The sequence below is a fragment of the Prionailurus bengalensis genome, chromosome D4 (assembly GCF_016509475.1).
Source record: "Prionailurus bengalensis isolate Pbe53 chromosome D4, Fcat_Pben_1.1_paternal_pri, whole genome shotgun sequence".
NCBI lineage: Eukaryota > Metazoa > Chordata > Mammalia > Carnivora > Felidae > Prionailurus > Prionailurus bengalensis.
Genome location: NC_057359.1, coordinates 32,628,681 through 32,643,108, shown reverse-complemented (window position 1 = coordinate 32,643,108; position 14,428 = coordinate 32,628,681). Strand labels below are relative to the sequence as shown.

General features: G+C 36.7%; 1 protein-coding gene across 10 annotated transcripts in view; it reads right to left on the bottom strand.

Annotated features, from left to right (window-relative positions):
• Nucleotides 1–14,428, bottom strand: part of KDM4C (lysine demethylase 4C) — a 430,619-nt gene that overhangs the window by 145,910 nt on the left and 270,281 nt on the right. For all 10 annotated transcript variants that reach the window (XR_006294971.1, XM_043565681.1, XM_043565689.1 and 7 more), the window contains 3 exons: nt 7,711–7,892; nt 5,834–6,047; nt 3,938–4,014 (listed from right to left, as the gene is read on the bottom strand). Coding sequence is in view for 9 of the 10 variants with exons in the window: in XM_043565681.1 (XP_043421616.1) it covers nt 3,938–4,014; nt 5,834–6,047; nt 7,711–7,892 (473 nt within the window). In the remaining variant the exon portion in view is untranslated. The remainder of the gene's footprint in view (nt 1–3,937; nt 4,015–5,833; nt 6,048–7,710; nt 7,893–14,428) is intronic.

The following is a 14,428-nucleotide window of genomic DNA, read 5'->3' as shown; positions in this document are numbered from 1 at the left end:
TCACAACCTTCCTACTTTATGCTTCACCTGTTCAGAAATGATCCAACACTGCACCAGGTGTGAGGGGTGCTACAGAGGTAAATGAGACAAAGTTCTGGATTCTGGTTACTTAAAATCTAACAGAACAGATGGGGCCAGAGCAATGCTCCTCTTTAGAATTGGTAAATAAAAAGACGGCTGGTCTGTGAGCACTGATCCCAGCCTTGCATAAGTCCTCAGTTACCTCGCCCAAGTGGACAGTGACAAAACCTTGTAATGCTAAGAGAATTTCCTCATGAATAAGTGAATTAATTCAGAACAGATGAAATAATCCCTACAATGCCTTTACTTCCAAAATTTAAATTACTAATGCTTAACTCTATGATACAGTTATGGTTATAGTCTCCTTTTCCACCTAGCTTTATTGAAATGTAATTGACATATAACATTGTAAGTTTAAAATGTATAACATGATGATTTATTTACATATTGAGAAATGATCACCAAAATAAGGTTTGGTAACACATCATCACCTCACATAGTTTTATTTATTTATTTATTTATTTATTTATTTATTTATTTATTTATTGTTTTGTGGCAAGAACTTTAAAGATCTTAGCAATATTCAAGTGTAGTACTATACATTACAGTATTTCTAACTATAAATACTATACTGTATATTATATTCCCAGAATAAACTGGAAGTCTGTTCCCTTTAACCACCTTTATCTATTGCCCCCAGTACCCCCCACCCTTGGCAATCACCGGTCTACTTTCTATTTCTATGAGTTCAGTGTGCTTTTTTAAGATTCTGCATATAAATGAGAGCATTTGTCTTTCTCTGACTTATTGCACTTAGCATAATGCTCTCAAGGTCCATTTATATTGTTGCAAATGGCAGGATTTCCTTCTTTTATATGGCAGAATGTGAAATTTCAGTGTGTATCTATATATATACACCCCCCACATTTTCTTTATTCATTCATCCGTCATATGGGAACTCTTTAAAATGAATCTTTAAAAAACAGAACCACAGTCAACTTTCACATATACCTTATAAAGATAAATATAAGGTATTTCAGGCTACGTTCTTTCTAGCCTCCAGATGTGTAAAATACTCATCATAAAAGGGAACAGAATTAGCTGGAACAATCACATTTGTTGCATAAATATAAATCCCAAGCAAAATATGCTATTGAAATATTTTGTATCCATGATGAATAAGTCTTACATTCACAAAGTATATTTAAAAAGAAAAGCCTACAAAATAGTTAGGAATGAGAGTTAGTGATGTACAAACCAGGAATGAAATATCATCTGACCCACCCCTGCACTGTTAGATCTCCATCAGCTCCTTTGGAGCCTCCATTAAAAGGAGCTGTAAGTCTCCTCGGGAACCTAAAACTGACAATGTGAGATTGATTCCTGAAGAAGTCAGGTCTAAGGATACTTTTAAAATGCAATCATTCCAGGGGCACCTGGGTGGCTCACTCGGTTAAAGCTTAAAGCGTCTGACTCTTGGTTTCAGCTCAGGTCATGATCTCACGGGTTCGTGAGTTCAAGCCCCACATCAGACTTTGTGCTGGCAGCACAGAGCCTGCTTAGGATTCTCTCTCTCTCTCCCTCTCTCTCTCCCTCTCTCTGCTCCCTCCCCACTCATGCTGTCTTCATCCATCTCAAATACGTAAATAAACTAAATAAATAAAATGCAATCATTCCAGCCACAAAACCCAAAGAATCATACTTAACGTGTCTTCTAAAAATTAACTGTAACACAGCCATACTAAATAAGGGAGTTAAAGCCAAAATATTGATATTACCAGTTACTTCTCTGCAATGCTTAAACTGCAATTCACTGATTTCTAAGGAGAAAAAAGTAGGAATAGAGCTTCCTAGACAAAATTCACTCAAACAGGTAAGTTGAAAAAACAACTGGCTCACTGTGAATTTGGGTCATTTCCACTTAGAAATATTATGTGGGTCTAAAAATATCATTGTAAAATTGTATTCAAGAATTTCCATTTCTGGGCCACCGAGGTGACTCAGCCAAGAGTCTAACTCTTGATTTCAGCTCAGGTCCATGATCTTATGATTGTGAGACTGAGGCCCAAGTCAGGCTTCACACTGAACATGGAGCCTGGTCAAGATTCTCTCTCTCCCCCTCCCTCTGCCTCTCCCCTGTGCATGCTTGCAGGAGTGCTCTCTTGCGTGCACTCTCTCTCAAAAAAGAATGAAAACTAAACTTTGTTTAAAATAAGAAGTTTCAATTTCTATTGCAGTTTGAAAGAGATTTACATGGTATCAAAATTAAAACACAAAAGACATATTTTCCAAGGTTGTGAGAGGTTAACATAAATAGAAGCTTTAAATCAGTTCTAAAGAGTTATTGATGTAGTATTTCCTTCTTAAGACATGCTAAAGGAAAACAGCACAAACTATCAGAAGCAGCCTTAAAATCAGGGTGGGTGGCTTAGGCCTGGCCCTGGCTCTGCCATGCAAAGACAATAGTACCTTGGGTAACAGAACTGCTCAGTGTGTAAGCCCAGGAGTCAAGCAGTAACTGTGGATGAAACAGAGAATTGTTCACACCTTGGTGAACTGGGTTAGAATATCTCTAATATCTAAACCTATACTTCAGGGTAAATGAGAGGACATCACTGGCCAGACTGATGCTACAAAGCTTTATGTTGGCTCATACAATAAACACAGCACATGCATGGTAAACAAGAATTGAATACACTTATAACAGCAGGACTTTCTGGCCAATTTTAAGATACTCTACACTTACATAGTATTTAACATAATGATCGCATCAAAGGAAATATTAAAATGTTTTCTGGGCCCACTAATAAAAGACTTCTTAAATAGAAGATAGTACCTCTAACACCAAATAGATAAGATTATTTGGGCTATAAAGAATGTCCATACTTTCCCCCATTTTCCCCTCACTATCTAAAGGAATGCCAGCAATAAAATCACTCAGAAAGACATTCTCAGACATGTTTAACTTATAGTCACCATATGTCTCTTTCAACCCTGAGAGCTAAACATACATATCATGACATAAATTTTCATCATGTAAGGCATTTTCCTTATATTGTCCATCAGGTTTTTAACTCTAGTTGCAAAGAAATTTAATTCATTGTCATTGGAGATCACTGAGAAATAAAGCAAATGCTACTATTACAATTGAAATAATCTGCTCTGAGATCAAGAGTGAGGGTACAATGTTGAGATATAACAGGTCCTAACTTTCAAAAATGCCTGATAGTTCTTGAAAGAGATTTTTTAAGAAATATCAAGGTAGCACATAATTAAGTGAAAAAACAGGTGACAGGGTAGATTAAGTGAAAAAACAGGTGAGCAGAACTCAATGCTTGGATGTAAGCTAAAGTTTCAACAGGTTCATCAGGAAAAACAATTTAAAATGAGAAGGAATCTATGTCTCCCAAGTGGGGTATCTTATTTTTGAAAGATTCTGCCTCAAGTTCATGGTAATGCTTAGCACAGGACAGACTCCAAAGTTTGTTGAAGTATGAATGCATGAATGAATAACAGGGGGAAAGACCTCATGTTAGTGGAAAAGTTACATATGAGCATGGTTTCATTAGGGGTCAGCAAGAATCCTCACCTTGACTGTTACTTAGAATACATTTTCAATAATTGCAAAATAGAGCTACGCCAGAAAATGAAGTAATATTTTAGACTTGCTTTGATGAACTGGCAACCTCTGTAGGCTCCTGAGTAGAGAAGTGACACCTAGAAATGTATTTAATATTTCAATGATGAACAGAGCCACCAGAAAGGATGATTTGAAAAGAAAAGACTGGAAAGATGGGTAAGTGTAGAAGTGCACACAAAAGCATGTGCACAGCCTTACCTTATTGCTAGATTTAAACGTGTCCACAGTGGGCAGAGTGAGAAGAGGGGTTAGAATATATTAAAATAGGCCACTTACTGCTGTCCATGCATTTCTTTTGCACCGGGCACATAGCCATCCATCACAGATCTCGTGAGAAGGGATACCATAGCAACCTATAATATAATAGAATGGATCCATGAATTAGGTCTTTCATATTTTGGCAATATTATACATCTTAGCACTGAATACATAAAATCGGAATTACTTGCCATGATACCATTCTTGATTCTCACTGCTTATAACAAAACATAAGCCAGGCTGTCTCAAAGATACTTTTGGTTCTAATGCCTCATAACTAACAGGATCAGCACCAGGAAACATGAGAGTATGGGTCGTAATTATTACTAAATGCTCATAATAGTTATCAAAGGAAACTGATGCAATAAGTAAATTTCTAAATTGTTGGGTCCAGTCCTTTACTCATACAAAACATATTTCAAAATAAGCTGCAATTCATGAAGCAAAATCTGAAGAAGTTTTAAAATAACACAATAAATAAACTCTGACATATTTTACAAATTAATGTAATTTAAAATTACATTTCAAAAATGTTTAATTAGTTTTAATTTCAGTGATAGGGACAGAGGATGCACAATTCACGGTTAGTGATGAAGGGGTATCTTCAATTCTACTTGTCTATTCAGTTACATGTCTGACTCAAAATAACTGTGTAAGGAGATAGCTGATGATGCAAATATAAGCAGCAATTATACAGTACCAACAAACATGTGTTATTCCGACTTTCTTTCAAAGGGTTTTAAAAGATTTAAAGAAGTAATTTTTAATATCAAATTTCCATAACATTTAAATAAAAGAGAAAATAACAGAAATGTGATTACCAAAGAAAAGCCTATCATAGTTAACCAAGGCTATAAAATGTTTAGTTCAGACACATGTTTATGAAATACTATGGCTAAATTCTATAACTAGTACATTTAGGAATAAAAACTAAATCCTAGTTTTTTGTGAAATGATGAATTGGCTGTTATATTCTATAATAATACAGGGTGAATGTGTGTGTATATATATATGGGTGTGTTACAAACTGACACAAGTACAAGAATTGCTATATTTTAAGTACATTATGTTCAAATCTCTTGGGGAAGCTGACAATATGCAATTAATCAATAAATGATAGGGAAAGCATTTCAACTTAGTCAATGTAAGACTGGTGTTTCTCAGGGGTAAATACAGAAGGTATGCCTACCTTGTCTGTGTGCTACACTGACAGAGATAAGCCCTACAAAAGTATGTTAATATGACATATAATTTCGTGAGATCTGGAATATTAAAATGCTTTAAAATAGATTTAGAATATTTTCACATTTCAGAGGATTTACAAGGCAGGCTAATAATAAAAAAAAATCTATCTGCCATTTATCCATGATGTGAAAATACCAAACTGAGACAGGTATGGAGCCCTACCATCTCAGTCCGGGGGGAAATAATTGTAATGACTGTTCTCCCCTGGAAGGCAAGAGAGATCTCTTACTCTTACAAAGAATAAAAATTAAGCTCTATGATTATTAAATTTAACAATAATTCCCCAAACCACCAAAGAAATATTGTTTTCTTTTTAAAAAGTCACAAAGAAAAATAATCATGAATCAACATGTGAGCTTAAAGTCAAGTTTTTACAAACTATATCTTAAAATAAGTAAAATTCAAGTGTATGAAAGGAGCCCCACAATGACCCCATTATCTGGACAACAAACAAACAAAACTTCTCTTCACTGACACTGCACAAAACTGTAGAAAAAGGGATTATTATACTTACTCATACTTTCATCAGAAGCAATGTGAGAAAGAATGATCTAACCATTAAAAATGCCAAAGTTCAATGTAATACATTTGGCAGGGGACAAACGGGTAAGAAAAAAGACTATGTGAAGCATTGAAAGCTAACAACTGATGAATGAGAGATTCATTTACTTGCATGAACCCGTACGCAGCACTTTGCACAGGAAATCAGAAGACTTGTTCCATCCTCTTCCAGAAAGGCATTAGGCGGAGAATATTCTATATTTTCTTCACTATAAATAAAACACATCTCTGGAATGAGGGGCTTAGTCTTTCCTCCCGGAGTAACAACTTCGTCTAATTTTGTCTCCCATCTAGAATCATTTTCTTCATTGCTGCTATCTGGCTGAAAAACATAATATTCTCACATGAGTGATTAACATGCAAAAAAGTTCATCATTTGTTCTGGTCACTCAAATCCACTAACAGGTTCCATGCACTAACTTCCAGCTTCTGTTCTTCCTGTTGCTTTCCTTGATATAACTATTAGCTTTTTATCAATGTTCCTCTTCAGGCTCCCATCCAGAAGCTAAAGCTGTAGAAACAGGAGGACATTCTGTACATCTGCTTGTACAAAAAGTGATAACCTGCTAAAACTATATTCTTACATAAGTAGTTCATGGAAAGCATCAATTTTTCTGATGAATTTTTATTCACTTCTTTATTTCCACTAGTTTAACAGACCTGGTTTAATTTACTGAAGAATTTTACCTGCTCACACTTGAAAGAGTGTATTCAAAGACCTCAGTTTTAATCTGTGCAACAGTTTTTAGAGAATTTTTGAAGGTTTTCACCTCACCACCAAGTTTTAAAACATCAAGACAGAAAGATCTGGCAAATGTCACTAAATAAGAAAATATGTGCAAAACAAAACTGTCATCTCTCACCAAAATAAATGAAAAGCATTTAATTCTTAATTGAAATTCTACTTAATGAACTATCCTTTAATCTCCAGAGTTCTTAAATTAATAAATTTCCCTATATCTTATAATTTGAGTGAGAATTTTTTTAATTATTGGGAAAATACACAGGCAGATTATGATATAGAAATCGGAGTCAATACAGTTAAGTTTTTCCAAGAAAACACAGACATTCAATGACTAAACAGAAAATAAAAACAATGTGTGTCACTCACAAGGGCCACATCAAAGATAAGTGAGAAAACTACTTCCTCCATTTACAAAGGTCTGAAAATGTGGTATATCAAACATTTTCATGCCTTGAAATGGTTGAATAGAAAGTATTTACATGGACTCTAAGAGAGATGCAATCTTAAACAAAATACTTCTGATTCAATTATTAAGAATATAACTCAGAACAGAATGCTCACATCGATACACTTAATAGTATAGTATATCTTAAAATAGGTCAAGAAGTTCCACCCTTACTAGATTCCTAAAGATCACTTTGTCCAAGACGGTGTTAAAGAATGTGGCCCACAGCAAACTAAAATGCCATCAGTACTACATATGTGAAATAACATTGAAAACAGCACCGTGCATAGCTGGCTATGAGGGTGAACTGAACAATTCGGTTTGTATTGAGTCCTGCTGTATCATATGTGTGTTCCACAGGAGAAGAGAGACACTTTAAATGTGGGCCCAGAGGTGACATGTTATTGAGAATGATATATTCAAACACAAAACAGAAAGTAGGGCTAAGGTCTCTCTTTGCAATGCTTCTACTATGGTTACGCTTTAAGTTCTGTGTTTCTTGATGAAAAGGGTAGAAAGAAAGGTTGGAACTTCCCCTTGACTGAAATAAACCAAGACTGATAAATAAACCAATCATTTAATTAAAACAATAAAGCACTATCAGAAAAATGTCTTTCAAGTAGCACTCAGAAATTCTGTTTGCTATTCTGTAACGGCCATGTGGGTACATACATATCAATGCCTTCCTTTTCATGTGCATACTTACCTTACAATGATTCATCTGTGTTTTTATGGTCATACAGAAAGTGCAGCAGTGAAAGGACACCTTGACAGCGACCCCTCAACCCTTATTACCTTGTAGTATGGCATAAGAAGAGCACAGATGGCACAGTGTGGCTCCATTCTGGCCATGGCTGCGTTATACTCCTGTTCAGCCACAAAGTTTGGGGACTTCGTCTGCCAAAGGTGGACCAAAGGCTTCGCCCAAGACTCTGTTTCTTCCACTTCCTCCTCAATCGATGGAACCTCGGGCAATTCTTACAAATCAAGGCATGAAAACACTGTGAGCATGGGACCCAGGGAAAATTCACCCTGGTTATAAAAGAAGCAAACATTCCAAAGTACCTGTGATATTCATGTCAGACAGGAAACCTATTTTATCTTTCAAATACATCCTGACAGAAGCAGAACAAAAGGAATGTTCTTTTCATCCTCCTCATCTTCAAGCGCTAGATCAGATCTAATGGCCAGACAATGAGTCTCCTTTTGACACCCTCCCCATTCCTGCCAGGAATGACTAAACTGTCCCCTCCTTCAATTTCACTTCTGTGTTTCCACTGCTACCATTAACAACTCACATGGTAAAGTAGCTTTTATCTGTGAGATTACCTTCCAACTAGCAGAGGAATTTGCTAGCCCAGTAACTGCCTTGCCAATATTTTTCATTTCTTCACCTAACATTGTATGTGGCTAAACAAAAATTTATTAATTGAATGTCATTTAATTTTTGGGTTCAAGAATTCATAACAATATTTATAGAGCACCTATCAGATGCCAAGCAATACACTGCCATTACATGAATATGAAGGACAATTCCTTTTCAAATCTTATTTATTCAATATAATGCCCCCCGAGGGTTAAGTCTCTTAAGCACATACATCTGTTAATGTGAAAGAGGCAGAGATCTACTCCACAAAAATACCATTTTACCAAATTTTATAGAAGGCCAGAAAAATACAGAAAGACCTAACAGGTTAAGAGAAAAAAATTCCTCATGTCTATAGCAGGGGACAGTATACCAGGGCAGGTGGCAGCCATCACAGCACATCTAGTACTTAACATCTACAGCTGTGACACATTCTAAAACTCCTCACCAGTAGCTGTCACAGTCTTACAAATCAAAACTGTGGAGCACTGTCCTAAAGTCCCAAGCACAGGTGCTCCTGTGAATCAGTGTGCTCCAGCCCTTGCCTTGTTGACTTACCTGGTCTAAAAAAAAAGTCAAAATAGATTTGCTGAGATGGAAAAATAAGATGGGCTAAATGAGGCTGAAAATAACTCAAAAGACATCAAATGCCAACTGAAGTGAAAGGGAATGTTCCTGTTTCCATGGTGGTAATGGTATCATCATCATCATCTACAGAAAATGCTTAGTATTCAGCCAGGCAGTGTTTGAAAGCAAGACAAAAGGTAAGAATGTTTGCAGTGAAGTAATCTGATGCTAAACAGAAATCACTTCCACCTCAGTCTCCCTATAATACAGAATAGAAGACTTTCTGTGAACACTTAGATTTGACAAATGAAAGATGGGAGTGAAAAGTCAACCAAGAATTTGAAATACCATTAGGTCCTTAACTTACAGGCTAATATCTCCCAAATACACACTAAAACTGGGATATAAACTAAAAGAAATCCTTTGGGTTTGAATAGCTATTGCCTCTTCCTGACACACTATAAGTTTACCATATCACTTACTTTATTATAAAAGGTTGAAACATACAAGATAGATGATGCCCTTATCCCTTTGGCTGGTCATAAGTAAATGTACAGAGTTCTCAAACTATCTTTAGGGATGGAGGAAATACTATTACCTCCTAAAAGCCTAACAAAGAGAAAGAAGTAGAGGAAAAGGACAATTCCTAACAATGGAGCCAGAGAGTGTGGGCAAGACCCAGAGCAAGACTTGACCTAGGACAGCCTGACTCAAATTGAACACTTCCCAAACTTTCTCAACAGTGACCTGGTAGAGAATCTTGCTCTACAGATGTCCTTCCCCAAAGGTGATGTTGTACTCTGGCCCAAAGAGTATTTATCTTCTGTTTGGATAATCTCCAGGCCAGAATACACAGTGAACATAACTATGTAATCCCATCACTTAAAAGTGTCAAGGCAGCAACACTGTGCAGCACCAAGTACAGGGAACTGTTACTCCAGAGACCTAGTTTTAAATTCAGCCTTTTGGGGCTCAGTCGGTTAAGTGACTGACTTCAGCTCAGGTCATGATCTTACAGCTCGTGGGTTCTGCCCCGTGTCTGGCCCTGTGCTGATAGCTCAGAACCTGAAGCCTGCTTCGGATTCTGTATCTCCCTCTCTCTCTGCTCCTTCCCCATTCGCGCTGTTTCTCTTTCAAAAATAATAAATAAAACATAAAAAAATTTTTTTTTTAATTCAAAGTCTTTGATCAAAAGGCTTACAGCTTTGGGTAAATAGATTCTCACATAGTGAGAATTCCTTTCTCACCTACTTAAGAGCTTTTTTTTTTTTCTTTTTAATTTTAAAGTGAAATAGTAAGTGTAAAACTTCTCTTTAAAATCTGAAGTGCTGGGGTGCTTGGGTGGCTCAGTTGGTTAAGCATCCAACTCTTGATTTTGGCTCAGGTCATGACTCCAGGGTTCATGTTCATGGGATTGAGCTCCATGTTAGGCTTTGAGCTGAGATTGCGGAACCTGCTTGGGATTCTCTCTCTCTCTCTCTCTCTCTCTCTCTCTCTCTCTCTCTGCCCCACCCCTGATTGAATGCACATGCATTCTCTCTCTGTCAAAGTAAATAAACATTTAAAAAAAATAAAATCTAAAGTGCTGGAGATCTTTGTAAAGTCTAAAGTGACATACTTAATATATACATTATTATGTAAAATCCATCTAATCATTTTATTTTCATTTGATCTATCAATTAAATGCTACAATATTTTATGAGGGGGAAAAGATAGTGCATTTAATCAGATGATTATTCAGATTTTACTTTAATTTTAAACGTCAAAATCACTGGCACATTTTTTCTTATTTTTTTAAAATCTTTATTTATTTTTGAGAGAGAGACAGAGACAGAGCACAAGCGGGGGAGGAGCAGAGAGAAAGGGAGACACAGAATCCGAAGCAGGCTCCAGACTCTGAGCTGTCAGCACAGAGCCAGATGCGGGGCTCGAACTTACAAACCGGGAGATCATGACCTGAGCCGAAGTCAGACGCTCAACTGACTGAGCCACCCAGGCGCCCCCACTGGCACATTTTTGAAGGTAAACATTCTGTCCTCCTGAAATTTCTTCATCCTCTCCTCCATCTCCCAAGAACTCTTGCTTACTCTTGACCCATGGCATTGGTCAACCACAGACTAACCTGGCTATTGCTTTTCATAGATTAATGACATTCATTTAAAGCAAATCTCAAACCCTTAGGGAACCAAGAAGGTTTTGGGTGTGGGGAATCCCTTTGGGATATCTAAAACTTTCATCACATTACTTCAAATGAAAACTGTCCCTTTTAGCCTCTACTCCTGTTCCTGGTTCCATTCTATTTTTTTTTTTTAATATATGAAATTTATTGTCAAATTGGTTTCCATACAACACCCAGTGCTCATCCCAAAAGGTGCCCTCCTCAATACCCATCACCCACCCTCCCCTCCCTCCCACCCCCCATCAACCCTCAGTTTGTTCTCAGTTTTTAAGAGTCTCTTATGCTTTGGCTCTCTCCCACTCTAACCTCTTTTTTTCTTCCTTCCCCTCCCCCATGGGTTCCTGTTAAGTTTCTCAGGATCCACATAAGAGTGAAACCATATGGTATCTGTCTTTCTCTGTATGGCTTATTTCACTTAGCATCACACTCTCCAGTTCCATCCACGTTGCTACAAAGGGCCATATTTCATTCTTTCTCATTGCCACGTAGTACCCCATTGTATATATAAACCACAATTTCTTTATCCATTCATCAGTTGATGGAAATTTAGGCTCTTTCCATAATTTGGCTATTGTTGAGAGTGCTGCTATAAACATTGGGGTACAAGTGCCCCTGTGCATCAGTACTCCTATATCCCTTGGGTAAATTCCTAGCAGTGCTATTGCTGGGTCATAGGGTAGGTCTATTTTTACTTTTTTGAGGAACCTCCACACTTCCTGGTTCCATTTTAGTACACCTTCATCTACTTACTTTTTGAAAAAAATACTTCTACTTCCAATATACAGATGACGAAAAATGTTTGTTTTTTTTTATTGCAGCTTTGAGACGTTTCGATCATTTCCTATGCCTAGGAATTTCCTCTCTTCCTCTCTTTCTTCAACTATAGTTGACTAACGAACCCCTAAATGAGTCACTGTACTCATTAGTACATAATCACCTCACAACATGATGTATTTTAAAACATGTGATGTGATAAAAATAGATTCTTACAGTTGTTAATCAAATTAATTCTCACAACATCCTTGTAAAATAAAAGGGCAAGGGTAGAAATTATCAAACATAAAAAGACATAGACACTGCAGGCATTTAATGAATTACCAATGTTTTTATTACTAAAATTATATCCTCTTTTTAAAAATTTTTTTGATGTTTTTATTTTTACTTTTGAGACAGAGAGAGACAGAGCATGAGCAGGGGAGGGGCAGAGAGAGAGGGAGACACAGAATCTGAAGCAGGCTCCAGGCTCCGAGCTGTCAGCACACAGCCTAACACGGGGCTCGAACTCACGAACCGCGAGATGAGGACCTGAGCCGAAGTCGGACACTTAACCGACTGAGCCACCCAGGCGCCCCCAAAAATTATATCCTCTTTTATAACAGCATACCAACAATCAGAAGATTGTACACAGATCTGAGTCTCATCCTGAATGCTACAATTTGCTGTAGATTCAGGAGCGAGTGAGGCAAATGAAAAATCCCTTGGCGTAAGTGCATCAAAGTTTGGTAAATCTGTGAAAACATTACCAGCAGTTACTGTATTCCCAACGAGAACAAAAGAAGAGCTAATAGTTTAACAGCAGTTCTCAAAGTAAGGTCTGTGGACTCCCAGAGACACAAAGGACAATTTCACAGGGTCTGGATGGTCAGAATTACTTTCATAATAACACAAAGACGTTATTTGTCTATCTCACCCTGGCATCGATTTTATTAAATTTGTGATAAACATGGGATATATTCATACAGTACTTCTGCTGCACAATGAAGTTCAATAGTTGTCTTGGGGAAAAGCACATATGCAATTAATTGAATTGCAAGATGGATAAGCTGTCTCTTTCATGGGACACCATTTTTACTTAAAAGAATGATTAACAGGGGCGCCTGGGTGGTGCAGTCGGTTAAGCGTCCGACTTCAGCCGGGTCACAATCTCACGGTCCGTGAGTTTGAGCCCCGCGTCAGGCTCTGGGCTGATGGCTCGGAGCCTGGAGCCTGTTTCCGATTCTGTGTCTCCCTCTCTCTCTGCCCCTCCCCCGTTCATGCTCTGTCTCTCTCTGTCCCAAAAATAAATAAAAAACGTTGAAAAAAAAATTAAAAAAAAAAAAAAAGAATGATTAACAGACAAACTATGGTTACTCAGACTTGGGTCTGGCAGGAATTTTCATGAAAGGGAACAAAAAGATTGTCATTTTAATTAAAAAAAAACTATTCAGAGTATTTGTTGACAATGGTAAATTCAAGATTATGAGTCAAAATTAGAATTCTGGAAAATGTGTATCCACTACTGTAAGCTTGATAGCTTCCCAATACTTAAAGCTGTTTGTGATGAGATTGATGGAGATAATATCAAATGTAATTTTTAAATATTACATAAAGAGACCTATGTAACTGTTTACCAATGGATGCTGTTACAAAATGAAACATGTGTAAAAGAATCACTCAAAGTGCAAGACACACCAATGAATCTGTAGCTTAACAGAGTACAAAGAGTTCATTGATGTGATTTCAGATTCTACAATGCAACTAATCTTTAAAAAAACTAACATATGCCAAGCTTTGGTGTAGTGTCAAAGAAGAATATCCATAATTATCTGAAAAGGCTACTGAAATATGGTACCCCATCCAATCTCCTATCTGTGTGAAGCTGGACTTTCTTCACATACTTCAACCAGAACATAATGCAGCATACTGAATGCAGAAGCAGATATAAGAAGAATCCAATTATTTCTATTAAACCTAATATTAAACACTTGTGCAAATAATGTGAAACGATACCATTCCCTTCTTTGTTTTTTATGATTTGGGGATATTGTTATTTTTTTACGAAAACAAATGTAACTATTTATGAATGTATTATTGCTACTTTCAAATGAATTAATACAGTTAAATACAGTTAAACATATTTAAAACTTTTCCTGTTTTAACTTCCAGCAAGTAAATATACATAGAATAAACCCGTGGGAAGGGAAGGCAAAAAGGAAAGGACATGACAAGATGAAAGGAAACCTCTTTGGGATCCTCAAAAATTTAAGTGCATAAGGAGTCCTGAGAGCAAAAAGGTCGAGAAACACAAACATACACATGGATATATATATATATATATATATATATATATATATATGTTCACTGAAAATATTAGTATCACATAGTTACTGTTCAACAATACAGCCCAAACAAAACAGGTGTAGACTCTGTTCTGACAGCCAGGCAAGAATTTTATAAATCACTTTCCCCAATCAATGTGTGATGCTTAAAAAGAAAACAAGTCAATACTAGAAGAAGGCATCCTTTCCTCTCAGTTCCTTCATTAAGGTCTACAAGGTTTGTTAGCTATAGTAGAAAACAAATTCTATGCCAACAGCACTTTACAAAAATGTTCCCATAACTCTGTAGTGAGTGAAATACAG